General features: G+C 42.8%; 1 protein-coding gene across 2 annotated transcripts in view; it reads left to right on the forward strand.

The window, feature by feature from the left end:
- PLB1 (phospholipase B1) overlaps positions 1-23568 on the forward strand; it is a 116283-nt gene that overhangs the window by 69240 nt on the left and 23475 nt on the right. For both annotated transcript variants that reach the window (XM_068158823.1, XM_068158824.1), the window contains exons 36-48: positions 4658-4709; positions 4855-4935; positions 6287-6352; positions 6771-6871; positions 8317-8398; positions 9362-9466; positions 11361-11456; positions 12518-12589; positions 15606-15683; positions 18214-18274; positions 18963-19021; positions 21924-21982; positions 23192-23235. In XM_068158823.1, the coding sequence (XP_068014924.1) occupies positions 4658-4709; positions 4855-4935; positions 6287-6352; positions 6771-6871; positions 8317-8398; positions 9362-9466; positions 11361-11456; positions 12518-12589; positions 15606-15683; positions 18214-18274; positions 18963-19021; positions 21924-21982; positions 23192-23235 (956 nt within the window). The remainder of the gene's footprint in view (positions 1-4657; positions 4710-4854; positions 4936-6286; positions 6353-6770; positions 6872-8316; positions 8399-9361; positions 9467-11360; positions 11457-12517; positions 12590-15605; positions 15684-18213; positions 18275-18962; positions 19022-21923; positions 21983-23191; positions 23236-23568) is intronic.

Here is a 23568-nt window from a genome sequence, read left to right on the forward strand (position 1 = left end):
GGTGATTCAACCATCTTCCTGAAGAACCTATTCCAGCATTTGATAACCCTTTCAGTGAAAAAGTTTCTTCTAAGATTCAATCCAAACCTCCCCTGGTGCAACTTGAGGTCATTTGTTCTTGTCCTATCACTTGTTACTGGGGAGAAGTGACAAACACTCACTGTGCTACAACCATCCTTTCAGGCAGATGTGAAGATTGAGATCTCCCCTCAGCCTCCTGTTCTCCAGACTAAACAACTTCAGTTCCCTCAGCTAATCCTCATAAGACCTGTTCTCCAGACCCTTCACCAGCTTAATTTGCGTTTCTCTGGACCTGCTCCAGGACCTCAATGGGTATTTTTTGTATGAGGGCCACAAAACTGAACACAGGACTTGAAGTGTGGCCTCAACAGTGCTTAGTACAGGGCATGATCACTTCCCTGGTCCTGTCTCAGCAACTCATTGCCCGTCTTGTAGTGAGGAGCCAAAACTGAATGCAGTACACAAGGTGTGGCCTCACTAGTGATTAGGAGAGACAAGGGTCCTCCTTGTCACACTCTTCCTGATACAGGCCAGGATGCTGTTGGCCTTTTTGGCCACACGAGCACACTGCTGGCTCATTCATCTGGCTGATCAACACCCTCAGGTCTTTTTTTGCTGGACAGCTTTCCAGCCAGTTTTCCCCAAGCATGTGGCATTGGATGGGGTTGTTGTGATCAAAGTGAGGACCTGGCATTTAGCCTTCTTGAATCTCATACAATTGTCTTTGGCCTATCAATCCTGACCAAGTTGCTTCGTAGAGGCTTCCTACTCACGAACATATCAGCACTTCTGCTCATCTTGGTGTCATCTGCAGCCTTACTGAGAGTACACTCAATCCCCTCAGCCAGATCACTAATAAAGATATTAAAGAGAACTGGCCCCAAAACCAAGCCCTCGAGAACACCTCCTGTAACCAAGTAACTTTAATACCGTTCACCACTGCTCCTGGGTCTTGCCATCCAGCCAGTATTATACCCACTGAAGTCTCCACCCATCCAAGCCATTAGCAGCCGTTTTTTGTCAATTGCTTTACTGAAGTCCAGCTAAACAACATCCACGGCTTTTCCTTACTCGACTTAGCAGCTCACCTTGTCATAGAAGGAGACAGGGTTTGTCAAGCAGGATCTGCCCTTCATGAACCCACGCTGACTGGGCCTGATCACCTGGCTGCCCTGCAAGAGTTTTCTAGATTTAAGTCATCAGTATGACTGAAAGCAGTTTGTTAGCTGTATGAAATGAGTTGGTGCATGTTAGTCTCATGAAAATATCAGGATCTCAGGTAGTGATAGGACTAGGGGGATTGGAATGAAGCTGGAGGTGGGGAGATTCAGGCTAAATGTTAGGAGGAGGTTCTTCACCATGAGAGTGGTGAAGCCCTGGAATGGGTTGTCCAGGGAGGTGGTCAAGGCCCCGTCCCTGGGGGTGTTTAAGAGCAGGCTGGATGAGGCTCTGGCCAGCCTGATCTAGTGTAGGGTGTCCCTGCCCATGGCAGGGGGGTTGGAACTATATGATCCTTGTGGTCCCTTCCAACCCTGAATGAAACATGAAACTATGAAACTATGAAACTATCTCCTTCATCTATATCAATTAGTGTTCTCTCTTCCATGCAAGCCACTGGATAGGATAAACATGAAGCAGAGCAATCTGTGTTCTGCAGTGTGTTTTGTAAACACTCAGCAAGGAGATGCAGTTACCCCAGGTTTCTGGTACTCTTCTGCTTCACTGTCTCATAACTCATTGTAGAAAGGTGTGCAAAAGTAAAGTTCTCTGAACTACTCCATTAATATCACTGAACTTTGAAATGCTGCTTTTGGGGTTCTCTTCTGTCAAATTCTCTCTCTTTATGCATCTGATAAGCTGTGTGCATCCTAGTTTAATATTGAAATGTATTGCAATATAAGGAAATGTTTCCCTTGCTTTAGGTAGTTAGACCTGGAATGATCATAGAATCATAGAATCAATAAGGTTGGGGAAAACTGGCTGGAAAGCTGTCCAGCAAAAAAAGACCTGAGGGTGTTGATCAGCCAGATGAATGAGCCAGCAGTGTGCTCGTGTGGCCAAAAAGGCCAACAGCATCCTGGCCTGTATCAGGAAGAGTGTGACAAGGAGGACCCTTGTTTCTCCTAATCACTAGTGAGGCCACACCTTGTGTACTGCATTCAGTTTTGGCTCCTCACTACAAGACGGGCAATGAGTTGCTGAGACAGGACCAGGGAAGTGATCATGCCCTATGAGGAGAGGCTGAGGGAGCTGGGGTTGTTTAGCCTGGAGAAGAGGAGTCTCAGGGGAGACCTTATTGCTCTCTACAACTGCCTGAAGGGAGGTTGTAGACAGGTGGGGGTTGGTCTCTTCTCCCAGGCAACCAGCACCAGAACAAGAGGACACAATCTGAAGCTGCTCCAGGGGAGGTTTAGGCTGGATGTCAGGAAGAAGTTCTACACAGAGAGAGTGATTGCCCATTGGAATGGGCTGCCCAGGGAGGTAGTGGACTCACCGTCATTGGAGGTGTTCAGGAGGAGACTTGATGGGGCGCTTGGTACCTGGTTTAGTTGTTTAGGTGGGTTGGATTGGTTGATGGGTTGGATGCAATGATCTTGAAGGTCTCTTCCAACCTGGTTTATTCTATTATTATTCTATTAAGATCTCAAAGATCATCAAGTCCAACCTATCACCCAACACCTCATGACTACTAAACCATGGCACCAAGTGCCACATCCTATCCCTTTTTGAACACCCCCAGGGACGGTAACTCCACCACCTCCCTAGGCAGCACATTCCAATGGCTAATGATACAATCCAGAATTTTTTTCTTCATCAGCCTGAAACACCATTTTTCTGTGGTTCAGAGGGCAAAAAAATTCACCAGCTACTCCAGTATTTCATAACCAGTCTTAATTTCAGGTCCTAATCTGGAAACAGCCTTTTAGAGGTGCTGAGGCCTTTCCAAAATTGGGTAGTTTGGCAACCTCACCAGCTTTTGGAAACCAAGTGTAAGAGTTTCTTAAAAACAAATCAGTAGCTGCTTTGATGAACCTTTTAGTGAACTTGATGGCAATGTAGCATGCAGGTCTCATTCAACAAAGTGTTCCTAAGCCTATACTCATTAATTTCCACAGTATGCTGCAGTTAAGGATATATGTGAAGCATGTTGTTGAAGCAAAGGCTTTCTAAGATCTCTGATATCACTTGAAAAAAAAAGGAGGTTAGGAATTTAAGGCTGAGAAGAGAAAAATCAGTGAGAGGAACTGTGAATATCTGTATTTTCCATTAACAAACTGTTTCTGCTGATCCAAGATCTGAATTTGGTGGAGATCACAACCAACCCACAGCAGGATGGTTGATTATTGGAACTGCTTCATTCACTGCAGTGAACAACTGCCTTGGCTCAGGATGCATCAGAACACCAGTGACTGCATGACGAATTGAAGGGGTCACAGACTGCTAGCTCAAAAAATGTTATTTTCCACTGAATCAGTATTGAAGTCAATACCCTAGCTTACAGTTTTCCAGCAGAAGGAAATCATGACCACTTGTCATAGCTTTGGCATATAAGTAGGTAGGTTATGACATTGAACAAGGGCAACAGTGGATAGTGTGTGATGGGACTCATTCCCCAGTAAATATTTTCACATTAGTGTTAGATCAGTATTTGGTTTGGATTTGTCAGAGACATCTCCTGCTCTCCACAATGTTTTGAAGAGAGCTAAGCTCTGTTTGTCATGTAAAGCAAGTGTTGCACTTATTAATGTCAGCTTGTGTGTTTCCAGAAATGATAGACAAGAAAGTGGTTCTAACAAGAGCCTGAAGGCAGATGCAGCTCATGTCATATTACAGAGATGCCTGGAAGGCCAAATCTTTCCAAACACATTCACTTTTCTATGCATATTTGAGGATCAGCATGGCAGGGCAGTCAAACAAGGTTGAGGTGTTCTACCTAGCTAACAAGCAATTCATGGTGGTTTACATACACACAGCTATGTATATATATATATGCATGTACAAAAGAGAGGAAGTGCTCAGTTTGCCATTGGAAAACAGCAATGCTGTCATCTTGTCTGAGTAAACTTGAAAGTTACTTGGATCTTTAATTACCCTGGAAAAGAAGTGTACATAGAGATCTTGAACTGAAAATTAAGTATGGACTCTGGGTGCAGGCTATGGAAATGAGGAACGTGCACGGTGAATCTTGAAACACTTTGGCTTTGCAGGGGGATGAGCTGTGGTACATGCACAAACATCACTCAGGAGGTCATCTGGGACTTGGGATTTCTATGGTTTAGTCCACAAGGAATAGATTGATAGCAGTCTAGTTCTAAATAGGTCATCTGATTACAAACATGTTGCTCTGTCTGGATTTTCAGCTGTTTTAGGTGCTAAGTGGACTGTAGTAGAAGCTAAACTTAGAGGTCCAGATTAATTACCAAACTTGAGTAAAATCAGTATTTGGATTAAATTTGATGTTGACTTTCCACAAAGATGTGAACCTGTACTTTGATTATGGCAACAGGAGGATTGCTCTGTCTCCTCATTCAGCTCTCTTGATATCTGACAACTTGATTTAATATGTCTGTATATCATTAACGTTGATCTTTCCATAATGATGTTTCTTTCACTCACTAGTTGTCCTTATTCACAGGCACTTACCAGCCCAAGCAAGAAATCTCCTGAGATTAATGAAAACTGATCCTGTAAGTTGTCTGGGACTCCTTAATTCTTACAATATGAAAGGAAATAGATGTTGCATCACATGCTAGATCTACCTGCAATGACAATCATTTCTATATCACAGTGTCAGAGAAATCCAGGCTCATTATTTTCTTCTTTATTGCACAGAGAATTGACTTCAGTGCTGACTGGAAGCTCATAACAATCCATATTGGAGGCAATGATCTGTGCAACTATTGCAAGGACCCTGTGAGTAGTAGAACTGATTAACTTAAACTGTGATGTCAGAAACATACTGAGAGGAATCCATGGATCCCTGGAGCCTTCACAGAGATACCATGAGAGGTGGTGGAGTCGCTATCACTGGAGGTGTTTAAGAGGAGACTTGACGGGGTGCTTGGTGCCATGGTTTAGTTGATAAGATGGTGTTGGATGATGGGTTGGACTCAATGATCTCGAAGGTCTCTTCCAACCTGGTTTATTATTCTATTCTATTCTATTCTATTCTATTCTATTCTATTCTATTCTATTCTATTCTATTCTATTCTATTCTATTCTATTCTATTCTATTCTATTCTATTCTATTCTATTCTATTCTATTCTATTCTATTCTATTCTATTCTATTCTATTCTATTCTATTCTATTCTATTCTATTCTATTCTATTCCCATTCCATTCCATTCCATTCCATTCTATTCTCTGCTATATGTTTTGATGGTAGCTGCTGGCAGTGCCCTGATAGAAAAACAGTTACCAGCAAGGAGGATGGGTGTGTTCTTTCTGGCTTACTCCAGGGTAAGAGCCCTTGTCTTTGCTATTGTCATTTGATCATGAGCAAAAAGTGGAAGGAAGAAAGCCTTAGCTCCTCTGGTGTGGTAACTGCTCTGCTGTGAGCATAGCCTTTTTAGACATCCAAGAAAGAATTACGCAGCTTCAAACTACCACTAGCGCAATCTTGCAATTATCATCACCCCGTAACACAGTGTTGGGAGGTGCTAGGAATAGGTGAGGTATGTATGAGGGAAGTTGCTGCAATGCTCAGTATCTTTTGGATTTTATACTTCTCTGGATTGTGGAGAAGCCTTTAGGGCTGCCATAAGGAGATGACAGTTGAGTGGGCAGGTGGCAAGAAGATGCCACCTTTCTCTGCCAGCTCTTCCTTTCTTGCCTTTGATATGCTAACTTCTTGTAATCATGTTCAATTCTCCTGCAACCCCTTGTGCTTGAGAAAATTTACTGCTTCTGCAGGGGCCTCACTAGGCATCTTTGCTGTTACTGCCAAGTTTTATAGCTCTATTTATAGCCGTGACCTTGACTAGCAATAATTTCACCTAATTTTGTGAGAGTTTATCAGCTGGCTGTGAGTATACCTATGGCTGCTTGCATTTAGATTACATTCCTCCCTACATCCTTACATGCTTCACTGAGTCCTTCTACACCTTAGATTACTTGATATCCCTGGTCTCTAGAAAGAAGCATGAACATTTTACTGACCAGTGTTGTATGGCAGAAAAAGACGTGAATTGGTGTGACTCTTCAGTCTCCCAACCAAAATGCTTTGTATCTCCATTTAGCAGTAATCTCTTCTTTTTTTTGTCAGGATCACTACTCAGATGTGAATTTCACCAGAAGAATTCAAGAAACTCTTGATATTCTGCACCAGGAGGTAAGTGCTGTGAAATTTTTCTGACAATCTAGCTCATACTTGCATGTGGCTACTGGTGCTAGCTGCTCTTCCATTCATTTGATTTGGGTGGGATTTGTTTTCCCCATTCTGGTACCAAATATATCCCATTGACTTATACTAAATAATTTTCTTTTGTCTTGTCTGAAAGTAGTGAGATGCAGTCTGGAATAATTACAGACAGGTAACACTGGACCTTGGTGCAAGATATAAATCAAAAGCTTATTTGTGGGAATCTGAGGGGACTCTTCTTTCTTTTTTTTTTTTTTTTTTTACTTTGAGCAATTAAGAAAGGAGAGGGATGTGAGGGATGTCAAACAGCTGGATCTGGGGGCAAAATCAATCCACTGTGCACTGTGTAACTAGTTGCTTCTAAACTGAAGTCTGACTTACCTTTCAGGTTCCAAAAGCTCTAGTGAGTGTAATTGATGTGATGAACCTCCTTGTTCTGAGAGAGTTGTTCATGGATAGTCAAACTCAGTGCCCAACTTACATGGCAGAGTAAGGCTTCTTTTGACTTCCTTTTGTATCGGAGTTTACCCTTCACAATGATAAAGTTTATTCTTATCCCATGTGCTTACCATCATTTGAACCGATGTTCAAAGTCCTACAGACATCCCTTGCAGTGCTGACATCACTCTGCTTAAGCCTTCTCTTGACTTTGACCTAAATGCTGTGTTTCATCCATGTCTAGAACTGTAAGGTTTCCTGTGATAATGTACCCCTCACTGAGCTTGGGTTAAACATATCGATACAGGGCTCCTCAAGGTCTACAAGCATTTGGATTTTCAGGCCTTTAGAGGGAATGTGAAGCATTTACAGTGCAGATAAATTCCTCCTGTTTCAGACACTTTATTGCAGTGAGTAATCTACATTCTTTCCTGGTCCTCTGATAGGGACACATTCTGTGTCTGAGAAAGCAAAAGGAATTGTTCATTGCGAAGTATCAGCTGAGAGGTCATACAGCCAGTACATTTCAAAGATCTGGTTTTGAGTTCAAGAAGGATTGACATTCACCTCTGTTAGGCTGCAGGGCCTTTGCATACCAGGCTGAAATGAATGGGACAAACTATCATAATGCAGTGTGTATCAATTTGATGCCTGGGGGTGAAACTAAACTAATTTAGAGTAGTACCATTTACTTGAGGCAGAAAAGGAGACTAAGGTTGGCTTGCATCAGGAATAGTGTGGCCGGCAGGAGCAGGGAAGTCATTCTGCCCCTGGACTCAGCACTGGTTAGGCCACACCTTGAGTGCTGTGTCCAGTTCTGGGCCCTTCAATTTAAGAAGGACATTGAGACTCTTGAACGTGTCCAGAGAAGGGCAACGAGGCTGGGGAGAGGCCTCGAGCACAGCCCTGTGAGGAGAGGCTGAGGGAGCTGGGGTTGCTTAGCCTGGAGAAGAGGAGGCTCAGGGTAGACCTTATTGCTGTCTACAGCTACCTGAAGGGAGGTTGTAGATGGGCGGGGATTGGTCTCTTCTCCCAGGCAACCAGCACCAGAACAAGAGGACACAGTCTTGAGCTGCACCAGGGCGTGAAGTTTAGGCTGGAGGTGAGGAGAAAGCTCTTCACAGAGAGAGTTGTTCACCATTGGAATGTGCTGCCCAGGGAGGTGGTGGAGTCACCGTCCCTGAATGTGTTCAAGAGGGGATTGGATGTGGCACTTGGTGCCATGGTTTAGTAGTCATGAGGTGTTGGGTGACAGGTTGGACTCGATGATCTTTGAGGTCTTTTCCAACCTTATTGATTCTGTGTCTATGAAATAACGAACAATTAATTGTTTCTATGAAATAATGAATGATGACAAGGATAAGGCATTTTCACAGAAACACAACTGCATAGATTTCCTTGTTATTCCCATGCAATGAGGGCACTGGGTGCTAAAGGGTGAATTTTGCAATCTCAGATCTCTAACTCTCTGTTTTCTCCTCTAATCTTTCCCACAGTTATCTGTGTAGTTCTGTTCTCACAGGAGAAGACAACTCACTGGAGTTAACTATGGTGAGGGAAGCCATCAAAGCTTACCAGGTATGTTTACAAAGATTGGTGCGGTTACTTTATTTCCAGTTGAAGTGGGCTCTTGATTACCTAGCCAACATATTTCCCAGCCAACGTATTACTATAAAATTTTATCCAAATGGGCATTGCGAGCTAAGCAGGCTTGAGTCCTGTGTCCAGTTCTGGGCCCCTCAGTTTAGGAAAGATTTTGAGTTGCTGGAACATGTCCAGAGAAGAGCAACAAAGCTGGGGAGGGGTTTGGAGCACAAGCCCTATGAGGAGAGGCTGAGGGAGCTGGGGTTGCTTAGCCTGGAGAAGAAGCAGCTCAGGGAAGACCTTATTGCTATCTACAGCTACCTGAAGGGAGGCTGTAGCCAGGTGGGGGTTGGTCTCTTTTCCTATGCAACCAGCACCAGAACAAGAAGACACAGTCTCAAGCTGCACCAGGGGAGGTTTAGGATGGATGCTAGGAAGTTCTTCCCAGAAAGAGTGATTGGCCATTGGAATGTGCTGCCCAGGGAGGTGGTGGAGTCACCATCACTAGAAGTGTTTAAAAAGAGACTGGATGAGGCACTTGGTGCCATGGTTTAGTTGATTAAATGGTGATGGGTTGGACATGATGATCTTGAAGGTCTTTTCCAACCTGGTTAATTCTATTCTATTCTAATCAGAAGCTATCCATAACACCACATCACCAAGACCATCAGTAAAGCTCTTGAGAAAAATTTGTTTTCGAGTGTAGATGGATAGGTGGGAGTTTAGTCACCAAAATCCTACTCCTCACAGGTAGTTGTAGCATTGTGTTCCAGCCTTCTCAGACACTTTGCAAAGCTTTTGCCAACATCCGCGGCCATTTAAGAAACAGAAATTTCCTTCTGATTCTCGGGATCTTAAAAAAAAGAAAAAGGAAAAAGAGAAGTCAAAACACTGAAGCCCCTTAGTTCAGATGAAGAGCTGATGGATTGTTGGTGGTTGAGCTTTTGTTTCTTGCAGCTTGGCATTCAGAGACTAGTGGAGTCTGGCAGATATGACACTCGTGAAGATTTCACAGTCGTCATCCAGCCGTTTTTCCAAAATGTCAATACTCCTGTTGGTCAGGTATGATCCAAAGAGACTTCTGCATGCAAAGGCCTAAGTGTGGCTATCTGGCCTATAAAGACTATATGCAAAGCAGTTTCAGTTTGTTCTGTGTTTTTCTTACTAGAACTTGTTGCTTTTTGGTATTGTACAATAGATGCCTCCATATGAATAGAAACTCCTTGTTATGCATGTTGTGCTCTCAGTATTGATTCCTGTTTTGGAAAAACGAATCAAAACTGAAGTGAAGAGGTTGGTTTGTGTATATTCTCAAGGGTACATAAATATTTGTCTTTCTGGAAATATAACAAGATTAATAAGTCAGAGATATTAAATTACAGTTCTTAAAGCAACATTGCTGTGTTGCTTACTGGAGACTACAACATCACCTCTGCCTTCATGTCCCATAACTCATTCTCCTGTGTATGACAGAAAGAGGAGTTTACATATCACAGAATCATGGAGTAGAATTCTGACATATAATCTGGGGGAAGTAGCAGTTTTATGTAGTGAGCCTTTTTTCCTGTTATTGGCAATCGTATTTCAGTAGGTCGTAATAAACTATAAACCTAGGAATTGACACAAACTTCTGAACCCAAAACTCCATTTCCACACACATTTGCACTCCTTCATCTCACCTGGAAATAAATGCAGATCAGGCCAAATATTGAGCAGAGATTATTTTGGTACACTTGAACTGGAATGATCCTGAGGATGGCGGAAAGAGCTAGCAATAGGTTTGAAGTGTTCTGATGCTGATATAGTACAGATGAATTTGGGAAACCAGCTTACAGCCACCCAGGAAAATCAGGCTTTGATTTTTTTGGAGTTTGTTTGGTTGTTGTTTGTTTATTTATTTATTTATTTATTTACACACACACCCCCCCCACACACACACTGTTTTGTCATTTGGTTTTATTTCGGTTTCGTCTGGGGAGATAGTTCCTGTCAAAAGTGACCACTAGGGGTTTTGGTACTGAGGTAAGAAACACAGAAATAAAAGAAGCAGAATATTTCTAAACTTTTTAACACTTTCACAAGACTTAGTTCAGATTTCGAGCAAGTTCAGGATGCTTTTTTCCCTTGCTGTTTCACACAACATTCAGATGGACCTGAACAGAAAACTCTGCCTCAAAATTGGCAAAAGATCAGGTATAGATGCAAAGTTTTGGAGCAGTCCTCCACCCCAAACACACTGAATCAAAACCTGCTCAAGGTTTGAGGAATGATTGCTCTGTCCAAAACAATGTTATTCCAATCATTGGTGAACTAAACTGTTTTTTACCTCAATAAGCCAAGATATTTAGGTTTCCAAACTCCACTTCCTTCAGATTTTCCAGTATCTGTATGAAAGCAGAGTCTTCCTCAGAAAAGAGACTGTGCTGGTGCACTCAATCAGTCTGGCTGCCTTCACTCAAATGCTTATTTGCTTCATGCTCCTTTCAATCACAGAACTGAAATAACTGCAAAAAAAAAAAAAAAAAAAAAAGTAGATGGGCTCTCTTCTTTCTGATAAAAATATTCTTAACTTGCTTGTTACCAAGCAAAGGTACTGCACAGCATAGTGGTGCCTGTAGTGCCGGTGCTGGTGATATGCTGACAGGAGTTATCCTTCTTTGTTGCAGAATCTGAAGGGAGATACATAATTGAAAATGGTGGGTTTGCTGCTTCTAGGTGGAGCTGCCCTTGGATTTACCTGAGCATCTCTAGTTAAGTGATTCTGGTAGCTCATGAACCTGATGGGGTCCACTATATATCGCTATAGATATTATCTAATCATGATTTTCCACATTGGAGCAGCAAGAACAAGTATCATGAACCTTCCATTACTGGCTCTGATTTGGCCTCAGCATCCCCAGGTTGGAGCTATGTGGATTCTTCTGCACTTATGTGGCCTTTACACTTTCCTTTGTAGGATGGACATCCAGATATCTCCTACTTTTCACCTGACTGCTTACATCCAAGTCAGAAAGGACATTCTCAGCTTGCCAAGGCTCTTTGGAATGCTATGGTAAGGTGACAGGCTCTGTGTATAATGTGGTTTTTACCTAGACCTGACCACCATTGAAATAATTCCTGTAATGGACCCTGTGTTTGTTTCTCCTTTACTGGTTGGATACCCTCAGATTTTAAGCTCTGCTCTCAGTCTAGAATTTCTTGCTTCTTAAAGTGTGTGGGGAGGAGAGAAGTACTATTAGTGTATGATCACAGCCATTCACTGTTTCAGCTGAGCAATTTTAAGTGTACTCCACCCATTGTCATGAGAGGCAGAATAGCATTCAATCAGGATGATATTTCTGCGAGCTGATGTGGGAGACCACCAAACAGAGAATTGTAACAGCATGCATCAATTTAACATGCATTGCTTAGTAGTTTGCTTTAAATCCATATGCTGTGAATGCCTCACTGGGAATTAAAGCACCTTTTAATTTTACTCTCTTTGGAAATGGGTAAAACTCAATAAAAGCATGCTTTTAAAAATTGCTGAAGCACACTCATTTTACTTAACATTGTGGTGTAATAGGAGTATACAAGCAGTCAGAGGTGGTATCTCAGATCTTGGATGGTAACTTCTTTATACTTCGGTGCAATGCCTTAAATTCAGACATGATCCCTAGCAATCATCAGGCAATACCTCTAAGTAAAGTTGGGTTAATCTTCTATGCATAAATAGCCTTTTGTTTGCAGATACCATCTTGCAGCTTAGTTATAAAAACTGAGGGGGACTCTCAGTGTCTTGTCTTTTTTGCAAGAGAAGAGTTTATGAACTTGTCTTCTGGCAAAGTTCCAAGGAACTTTGTGTGCCTGCCAAAACCTTCCAAGAGTTTAAACCGATCCAGTCTAGCTTTCCACTCCCATTTAAAGCTTCTTGCTGTCATTGCTGGTTTGTTACACAACTGCTATGTTCTTTGTGAGAAGTAGATGCTTTTCCGTCTTGGGTAACTCAAGGCCTATAAATATAAGCAATTTCATATGAATTTGGAAGTTAGATTACTTGGATTAGAAATGTTACGCAAATTGTAAGATGATCCAGCATGATTACAAAACAGGGTGTTTTGTCTTCCTTTCTAGCTACAGCCTGTAGGGCAGAAAACTGACTCATTTGATTTCATGGCTGACATTGTCCTTGACTGTCCAACTCAGGTAAATATTACCCACATTGCAGAAGCTGGGTGTCAGGTGGTTGTGAATAGAACAGAACAGAACAGAACAGAATAGAATAGAATAGAATAGACCAGGTTGGAAAAGACCTTTTGAGATCATTGGGTCCAGCCTATCACCCAACACCATCTAATCAACTAAACCATGGCACCAAGCTCTCCATCCAGTCTCTTCCTAAACTCCTCCAATGATGGTGACTCCACCATATGTTTGTGCTTGCTGCAGGGAGCAGGGGCTTGGTATGTCTGAAACAAATTTACTGAAAACTTTTGTTCTCTGCTTACCTCCCAACAAGAAGGTACTCTCATATACCTGCTCCGATGGCCTTTTACCATGCCATAAATATTGATTGACAGCACACTGATTTGGGTGGTTTATGATGTAGCAGGCTTTGTGTTTTGGTCATGAACTAGAGATAAGCTGAAGCAGCAAAGAACAGAATATGTTGCATTAATTTTCTCCTCAAAAATGACTGGGTTTGGGCACCAGAGAAGCTCTAAAATCCCTCAATATCACTTATCTCTTGAATTAGTGCTAGACTGGCTTTCCAGGCCTGGTCTATAACAGAGACTTCAGACTTTTTTGAAGATGCTTCTACAGTTACAAAACAAGCTGCTGAACGTGCAATACTGTTGCTAGGTATCTGTACATGGAAATGACTACTGCAGTCAGCAATAACCGACTCCCTTTCTTAAGCAGTTTCAACAAGGAGGCCAAAGAACAGAACAGACCAGGGAGCTGAGCTGTACCCTCAGATCTGGAAACAGTCATTCAAGTTCATATCATGTGTCCATCCTGTCAGAAAAGGAAGATTTGCTGAGTTATTAATCAGCCTGCTTTATAAATCCTCAGATTCACTTACATTGATCCTACTTCACTTTACCCACATTATTTTTAGGTGCCTTAAATTAACTTAGCAACATCTTCAGTGCCAAGTAATGTGGATTTTATATCTTTTTGTCCAGGCCTATTCAAAGATGCTGCTTTTGAGAAGTAGAAGTAGAAAATGTTTGTCCCTTGTAAACAGTATGTGGCCATTGTTTTCAGTCCACTGTGCTTTGAAACAGTCATTGATTTAAGTACCAGTAGCTTTCCCTGCTCAGAAAGCTCTGAGGTAAAAGCTATGAAACAGTGCTACAAAGGAGAAAATAGATTGTTTCCAGGGAATTTCACCTTCTGTGTTACTAAAGAGAGTAGTAAATGCTGTCAGATTCTGACACCCACAAATTCCATTTATTCTTTTCACAGTTTACTACAGTTTTAAAATCCTACTGCAAGTAGTCATGTCTATGAAAGCACCAGGTGTGCCAGATTGTAAGGGCCCATCAGGGAGTCTGCTGATCAATTAAATACCATACAATATCATAGAATCATAGGATTAATAAGATTAATGCTCCCCTGAGACCCTCTTCTCCAGGCTAAGCAACCCCAGCTCCCTCAGCCTCTCCTCATAGGGCTTGTGCTTGAGGCCTCTCCCCAGCCTTATTGCCCTTCTCTGGACACGTTCAAGTGTCTCAATGTCCTTCTTAAATCAAGGGTCCCAGAACTGGACACAGGACTCAAGGGGTGGCCTAACCAGTGCTGACTCCAGGGGCACAGTGACTTCCCTGCTCCTGCTGGCCACACTGTTCCTGATGCAGGCCAGGATGCCATTGGCCTTCTTGGCCACCTGGGCACACTGCTGGCTCGTGTTCAGCCTACTGTCAACCAGTACCCTCAGGTCCCTTTCTGCCTGGCTGCTCTCCAGCCACTCTGACCCCAGCCTGTAGCACTACATGGGGTTGTTGTGACCAAAGTGCAGCACCTGGCACTTGGACTTGTTAAATGCCGTCATGTTGGACTCTGCGCATCTGTACAGCCTGTCAAGGTCCCTCTGGAGAGCCCTTCTACCCTCTAATGGATCAACACCTGCCCCCAGCTTGGAGTCATCTGCTGTCTTACTGATTCAGGGCTCAATACCCCCATCCAGATCATCAATAAAGATACTGAACAGGATGAGACCCAGCACTGATCCCTGGGGGACACCACTAATGCCTGGCTGCCAGCTGGCTGCGGCACCATTCACCACCACTCTCTGGGCTCGGCCATCCAGCCAGTTCCTAACCAAGCTCAGAGTGCTGCTGTCCAAGCCAGGGGCTGACAGCTTGGCCAGGAGTTTGCAGTGGGGGACGGTGTCAAAGGCCTTGCTGAAGTCCAGGCAGACTACATCCACAACCTGCCCCACATCCACGAGGCAGTCACCTGATCATAGAAGGAGATCAGGTTGGTCAGGCAGGATCTGCCCTTCCTGAATCCAGGCTGGCTGGGCCTGATCGCTTGGCCATCCTTCATGTATGCAGTGATTGCCCCCAAGATGATCTGCTCCATAATTTTCCCTGCCACTGAGGTCAAACTGACAGGCCTGGAGTTTCTAGGTTGCTGCATCCAGCCCTTCTTGTGGATGGGCCATATGCCTTCTGATTTTAGTGCTTCATAAGACTTCCTCTTGCAGATATTGGAATTAGTCTTAAATGTGACAAGTGGGCTTCCTGATGAATTTTTTTAGCTTATACATTCTGCATACCTTCTAAATGCATGTTGGATTAGTATGGGACAAAAATACCCATGCAATTTATACAGCCTCTCTTGGAGGGAAGAAGTGACCCTTTCAGTATTGAATCTTTCATTTCACCTCTGCTGACATGGGAATATTTGCCCAGGTTTCTCTAGACTTTACAACAGTGCCTTTTGAAAGGGCTAAATGTGTAATAAATTCTAAGTAATTTGTGGAAGGTTAGGAGAGGCTAATGGTAAACTGCAGTTGGGATCTGGCATATGCAATTTTAGCCCTAAGGTGCTAAGCACAAATCTTACTTCTGAATTTTAAGGAAGGAGCATGGTTTCAAAATCTAGATCTCCATTTTGTATCTTAGGCAATCACTTTCTTGGCAATAAGGTATTGTCTGTGATATATATTTATTGTCTAATTTATCTTGCTTTTGTATTCCTCTTTCTCAAGAACAATCCATTCCTGGGAACAAACAAGAACAGCAACCAAACATATCTGCCTGTGGAGCCCACTGATGAACCAATAGAGGTAATTGTAGGTTTTGCTGCATTTTAGGTGAGCTATAAAGAGCTGTATCTGGTGATAGTTCATCCTGAATTTAGGGGTGAGGTAAACTATTACCAGTTTTTAGAAAGGAAAGCCTTGCATTGCATCTTTCCTGTGTAATCTCTTCCTAAAAGCCAAGCAAAATTAGTTGCGTTACTTGAGCACAGACTTGATATAGTTGCACCAACAGTAAGTCATCTAGGATGCATCACTTAATCAGATAACAAGTTCCTGACAATAGGGAAAAGATAGCTTAGAATCCTGAACCCCAAATCATATGAGGAATGTTTACATAGTCTCCCCTGAATCACGTTTCTGTGCACTGAAGTAGGTTTAACCTATAGAGGGCAGTCACCTTTACATATTGGCTACATGGCCAGATACAAAGGAGGAGATGGGAAACCCATTTCCAAAGGCATTCACTTTCCATTGTGACTGAGCAACAACCACAAGATAGATTAAGTAAACTGCAGAAGCAGACTTTATGTAGGACTTGAAGAAATGAAGCAGTTATTTGCTCTTGACAAATGGTTGCAGACCTACAAATTGTGACTGGGGATGGGCTGAGTTAGTTCAGCATTCTGAGGGGTCCTCATGCTTAGGCAAAGCATAAAAAATCTCTGTGAGCCTTGAGGGTGACAAAGAACAACAGCTGTTATTTTTTCAGCAAGACACAGTTTGCAACACTAAAATGAGATTTTTATCTGTAGAGCTAGAGTTTTAATAGGTAATCCATACACTTTCACTCAATCTCATCAGCAGCAGCTTTTGGAGTGATAGGGTAAAGGAAAGAAACAGCAGAGACAGTAAAAGAACAGTTTCCTCTGTAATGTAAAAATAAGAGCAGCTGTCCTTTCTAGCCTATGCAATCAGGCTTTAACTAGGTAGAATAGAATAGAATAGAATAGAATAGAATAGAATAGAATAGAATAGAATAGAATAGAATAGAATAGAATAGAATAGAATAGAATTAACCAGGTTGGGAAAGACCTTCGAGATCATCGTGTCCAATCTATCACCCAACACCATCTAATCAACTAAACCATGGCACCAAGTGCCTCACCCAGTCTCTTTTTTTAACACTTCCAGTGATGGTGACTCCACCACCTCCCTGGGCAGCACATTCCAATGGCCAATCTCTTTTTCTATGAAGAACTTCTTCCTAACATCCATCCTAAACCTCTCCTGGCACAGTTTGAGACTGTGTCCTCTTGTTCTGGTGCTGGTTGCCTGGGAGAAGAGACCAACCCCCTCCTGCCTACAACCTCCCTTCAGGGAGTTGTAGAGAGCAATAAGGTCTCCCCTGAGCCTCCTCTTCTCCAGGCTAAACAACCCCAGCTCCCTCAGCCTCTCCTCACAGGGCTGTGCTCCAAACCCCTCCCCAGCTTTGTAGCCCTTCTATGGACACATTCCAGCAACTCAACATCTTTCCTAAACTGAGCGGCCCAGAACTGGACACAGGACTCAAGGGATGGCCTAAGCAGCGCTGAGTACAGGTGTGAGTACTAGTGTCTGATAGTAAAGCCTATCATACCATTTTTAAGAGCAGAGCAATTTATCTGAATGTTTTTTTACCACTAACCATGTTTCTGAAGACCACTGGTCCATGTTGGTTTTCTCTGAATGGTAGAATTGTGCAATTATAGAATAATTGGGGTTGGAAGGGACCTTAGGACACCTTCTGTCTAACCTCCCACTCCAAGGAGAGCTGACTTTTAGATTAGCATTAGCAAATATCTTTGCTGTTGCAGGAACTGCCCCTTACAACAATCGCAATTTTCCCCTCACTGTCTTCTTAGCTAATACTGTTGCACACTACCAAAAATGCATGGGTGGCACATTCATCAGCTGTCTTTGCTAGTGAACCTAGTTGTTCCATGATGGGTGATTGACTTGATTTCTTCAGCTGCTTGGTTAAACAATATAGCCATTTTATCACCTGCAAATGTATGGTAAAGTCCAATTATTTAGAAGATAACAGTTCTCTTTACTGAATCTTTTGAAGCTTCAGAATTCCTTTTCAGATATTATGTTCAGTGAAAGCAAGCCCTTCTTTGGCTTTCCAGGGAAATAATAGGATTTTAGCAAGGTATCTGGGAAATAATAATAAAATTCCTTAATATAATATCATAACTTGGCAGAGGATTTTGTTGTTGGGTTTTTCAGATAGAGAGACCTGGGGACTCCTCCTTCTAGGTCATGGACAAAACCTCCAGGCTGTAGAGGAAGATAGAAAATAATCCTCCTTATGGAACTTTGTTGTAAGCACTACTGCTAGGTGAAAAGTTTTGCTGTTGTAAAAGTTTTATGCTTTGGCACAAACATGTCACCAAAAGTAATTGATGTTTGGACAGCATTTCACAAAGAGGAAAGGACTGTTGAGATATGCAGGCAGTAAACTAGGATCTGTGTCTTCACTTGGATTTGCCCTTGACTGTACAAATAGATCTTATATGAATACTGTATTATCTTCTAACCTTAAGGTGAATGCTTTTATAATTTGCCATTTCAGAACTGGGGCAGTGACCTGTCATGTTCTGAATGGGCTCCATCCAGTCATGTCCCAATATCAGGTGAGAAAGAGGTTTCAAGCTAAAATCACAAACAGGAAAGATTTCACATTTTGTTTTTAAAAACAGCAAGGTCTTAAAAGTGTACATCCTAGAAGGAGAATAAACAATAAAGGCTGACATATATTTAGTAGCAGAGGAAGAAAGTTTGTCTTGCCATACACAGTAAGTTCTATATCGCAGCAGATGTGTCCTCTGTGGATAAATGTGAGCATAACTATTGTCTTCAGCAACATGGCAGATTAAAATCATTTACATAGCTTAGTGGCTCAGCAAGTTAAACCTACCTGGTGAGCCTACTCTGATAAGCAGCACAATAGGAACACTGTGTGTTGTTGGAAGGTTTTATGGGGAGATTGCTAACAGGGATTATTGGTCACAACCCAAACCACAAAATTAGTTTAACAGAGATTGAATGTGTGCCTAATGATATCTACTCTGTTTTTACTTTTTTTGTTCCTAAGATGCTTTAAATTCCATTTATTTCCATGTTGGTTGAGTACACTGTTGCAAGCAAAGGCAAGAGGTTATGTCTTCTGCCTAACTGACATAGAACTTGAGGCTCATTCTCCCTAAAAGTCTGTAAAAATGCCATCAGTTTGGGACTAAAAACTTGTATGTTTATTCTGTTAAACATTGTTTTGTGTCAATTGTCAATAATCTTGCTTGTTTTGCTCCTACTGTTTTTTAGTACATCAGCTACAACCTGCTGACATCAAGGTCATAGGGGCACTGGGAGATTCCCTGACTGTAAGTACTGCTGTATCTCTCTTGCTCTGAGAATGAGAAGAGCAATTGTCAAATTCTGCTTAGATGTGGTTGTGTCAGGTATCATCACATAGAAAGCAAATTGTTTTGGCTTGACAAAAACCCCATACCTCATCTACCCGTGTCCCTTTGCAAAAAAATAGCCTGAAGAGATATGAGTGATACTGGGAATTGTGTAATCCAACTTATCATAGGATCATAGAATCAATAAGGTTGGAAAAGACCTCAGAGATCATCAAGTCCAACCTGTCACCCAACACCTCATGACTAACTAAACCATGGCACCAAGTGCCACGTCCAATCCCCTCTTGAACACCTCCAGGCACGGTGACTCCACCACCTCCCTGGGCAGCACATTCCAATGACTAACAACTCTCTCTGGGAAGAACTTTCTCCTCACCTCCAGCCTAAACTTCCCCTGGCACAGCTTGAGACTGTGTCCTCTTGTTCTGGTGCTGGTTGCCTGGGGGAAGAGACCAACCTCCACCTGGCTACAACCTCCCTTCAGGGAGTTGTAGAGATCAGTAAGGTCACCCCTGAGCCTCCTCTTCTCCAGGCTAAACAGCCCCAGCTCCCTCAGCCTCTCCTCACAGGGCTGTGCTCAAGGCCTCTCCCCAGCCTTATTGCCCTTCTCTGGACACGTTCAAGTGTCTCAATGTCCTTCTTAAATCAAGGGTCCCAGAACTGGACACAGGACTCAAGGGGTGGCCTAACCAGTGCTGACTCCAGGGGCACAGTGACTTCCCTGCTCCTGCTGGCCACACTGTTCCTGATGCAGGCCAGGATGCCATTGGCCTTCTTGGCCACCTGGGCACACTGTTGGCTCATGTTCAATCAGCTGTCAATCAGTACCCCCAGGTCCCTTTCTGTTCAGGCCAGAAAGAAACAGGAGCACACAGCTTATTCAAGTATTTTTGAAAAGAGAAATGTCCACCTTACAGGAATAATCTTTTCTGACTAAACCCAAGATGATGAAATTGTCATCTTTCATGTAATTTTAGACATTGATGAAAAGTCCTTTGGAAATAATTGATTGCAAGATGAGATAATTCTGGTACTTCTGTATTTCAGATTTTTGCTTTTAAATGTTGGTTCCTGGTTTAGGCATCTTCCAGTTGAATTGATGCATTTTGTGTACCAAGAAATGCAAACTGAGAAGAGAAAGCACAGAAAAAGAATAGCAGGGAATTCTGCAGGCCTGAACTGAGGTTTTCTGAGAAAAAGTTCCAGAATTACACAGCACTGCAGAATTGTTCTGGCATGGGATGAAAGCAAACATTCGTGTCAACAGTTCTCATGAATTTTAACTCATGAACCAAACTAGTGCTCATTCCAGCAGCTTCAGCTCCTGAAGGGTTCAGAGAGAGCTGGACAGCCTGAAGCCCTTATGTGATCAGGCTTGTTTACAGGCAGGTGTGCATTTCACCTCCAAAGCTGATTTTTCTTGACCTGATGTAATCCTGGCTTTCTCCCCCACTGCTGAACTTGCAGCTTTTCCTAGAAGACCTCAGTAATAACCCACAAGTCTCTCTCCTATCCATTACCATAACTCTTGAAATTAATTGCTTGATTTTGTCCCTCACATCTAGTGCTGGACTTGTACAATAGCACACACCTCTTGTTTTTAAAATGTAGAATCTCTTAGTGGACAAAAATGTCTCACAGAGCCCTAGTCATAAAGGTCAGGCTCTTATGCTTGAAGTCCCTGTCTCAAGTGCTGAGCAAGGCCGTTTTCAACACTGCCATTATTCATGCAATTCCTATCAGTTGCCATAACCACAGCAAGATGTGGTTGGGGATTTTGTTAAAAGATTTATTGCTAGGGGCAGGTAGAAAAAGTGGCAGAGTATTTGCCACACTTACATACACATACACACACACAAAGGGCTGTACAGTCAGCAGCAGTGGAGACTTGACACTGCCTAACCATCCCTGACACAGAAGGGCTGCAGCAGCAAAGATCTGTCTTGGTCCACTGAGGCATTGATTTTCCTCCTGGTATTTCCCATGAGAGCCCTGAATGCAGCCAGTGTTTAGGGCTGAACTGATACCATAGATTTATGAAGAATACGAAATTAAGTGAAACTACTAAGAAACTATAAAGCTGCATGAGGATTTATTTTCACTATTGCTGTCCTGAATGCAAAGTCAGGGTGCTGACCTTGCTAGAGGTCCCTGTGAGCTGTGGTTGCTTAGCCTGGAGAAGAGGAGGCTCAGGGGAGACCTTATTGCTCTCTACAACTCCCTGAAGGGAGGTTGTAGGCAGGATGGGGTTGGTCTCTTCTCCCATGCTACCAGCACCAGAACAAGAGGACACAGTCTCAAGCTGCACCAGGGGAGGTTTAGGCTGGATGTTAGGAAGAAGTTCTTCATAGAAAGAGTGATTTGCCGTTGGAATGTGCTGCCCAGGGAGATGGTGGAGTCATCACCACTGGAGGTGTTTAGGAAGAGACTGGATGGGGTGCATGGTGCCATGGTTTAGTAGTCATGAGGTGTTGGGTGATAGGTTGGACTTGATGATTTCTGAAGTCTTTTCCAACCTTATTTGACTCTATGATTCTTTGAACTGAGAGCCTGATGTGTTCTGACTGGATTGTACTTTCTCTGATCCTCTGCATTATGCTGTGAGATGCTTTTGTATAGAAGGAGAAGCCTGTGGATTGAAACGTGAGAGATGGGGGTCTGCCCAGAGGCCAGTGCATGGTGGTGAATGTGGACATGGACCATTTATGATAACACTGAGATAACTGCAAAAGCTTGGCTAAATGCAGAGTAAAGTTAGCAAAATGCTGCAGCATTTTCCAACCACGATAGCTGTCTTGCCTAAACTTAGAGTCCTTTTTTTATCTAGTATTTCATACATTATATTTTTCATCCTTTCCAGACTGCATTAGGAGCCATACCAAATGACCTACAGAGTGAATTGAGGGGACTTTCCTGGAGGTGAAAACTCTCAGTTTTGATTTTCTCTCTTTTTGCTGTGTTGATGATGATGTTGTAGGTTTTCTGGGTTTGTTTTCTCCCCTTTTTGTTCTCTCCACAGACACAGTTGAAAGTGTGGGTCACCTGATTGTGTAGTTACATACTTCAGTATCTAAATGCAGGGGTAGGATGCTGCGAGCAAGTATTGCTTGCCAATCGGAAGAGTCAGGAATGGTTAAAAAAGGAAGTGATCCTTGGTGGGGGTGGGATGGGGGGGGTGGGGATGGGATGGGCTGCAGAAGGAGGGTAGTGGCTGTTTTTGTAGGGGTTTTGTTGCCTTTTTTAAAATGAGACCTGACTGTTACAAGCATGGTCCTGTGTATCTGACAGCACTGGATTATTCATTTCTGAATTATTCTCTCAGCCTCTTGCTAGTCTCTCTGGAATTTATTCAAAATGTTGCTGTTGCTGTGATTACCTAAAGCAGTGTTTAATGTTAGACGGTCTGAGTGAGTGTGGGTTTCATGAACATGATGAGAGCACTGCATGAGTACTCAAGTAAGATGCCCCAAACATCTTTGCTGTTGTGAAGTGGACAATGAAAGAATGTCAGAGTGGATGTGAACCTCAATATCCATGCTAGAATGGAAGGAAACTGCCTGCTTTGCATGGGCAGAAGTATGTTGGATAAACCTGTGTGCGTGTATACATTCTTGTCTTCATCCTTCCTTCTCCCCTTGTACCTATCTGCAGGTGTAGATAGTTTCAGGAGGAGCAGCCAGAAGTGATATATGAATGTATTGGCTGTTAACACTGTCAAGTTTTGAATGATAGAGGCAGAGGCTCTTTTCATAATCAGCATTGTAGAACCCTACATAGGTGATTAATGAGCATTTAATAGTCTCTCATCTATGCATTACTGCACACCAGTGCCACATGGAGCAGTGCTGGTGAGGAAATATGCCTTTCCATGATGGGCAGCCCAGCTTCTATTTCCAGTCTGGAGGCATAGCTTCTATCTCAGCTGATGCCCTGCTTGATTTAATGTGATGTGGGAGTACTGAAATCTACTTTCAATACTTTCCCTGAATTCTTGTGGTTTATCTCTTAAGTCCTCTTTGTAGTCTTCTTTTTTCCCCTTCCCGAGATGCTACAGCAACATATGGTGACAATAAGACAGATGGTTGCAGGATTAACTTTCTTTAGTGATTTTGTTCTTTCCCTTTGTAGTATTGGAGGTGATGTGACCCTGGAGACCCACACTACTTTACCCAGTGAGTATTTTTCTCTATTTTTCAGAGGAAAATGAAAGGTGAGTATTACTCTGAAAGCAGCCTAGGTGGATGCTAGGAAGCATCTGGAAATGGTTATGCTTTCCTTGTGAACAGTGAAGGATGCCTATCTACTGAGGATTTCAGCATGTGAGTCACAGCTGAAACCCAGACTGACTTGACTAGCTGTAAAGTTGATTCAGCCTGTCCACATCATGGGATCTGCATGTGATTGTGTTGTCCTTTTGACTGATGTGATTAGGAATAAATGTGCTGAAGGTGACAGAAGTTCATGGCTGACCTGCTCCTCCCTTATTTCATTCTGTACTTTCTGGT

The sequence above is a fragment of the Melanerpes formicivorus genome, unplaced genomic scaffold (genome assembly GCF_026170545.1).
Source record: "Melanerpes formicivorus ecotype bairdi unplaced genomic scaffold, bMelFor1.0.p_v2 SCAF_43, whole genome shotgun sequence".
Lineage (NCBI taxonomy): Eukaryota > Metazoa > Chordata > Aves > Piciformes > Picidae > Melanerpes > Melanerpes formicivorus.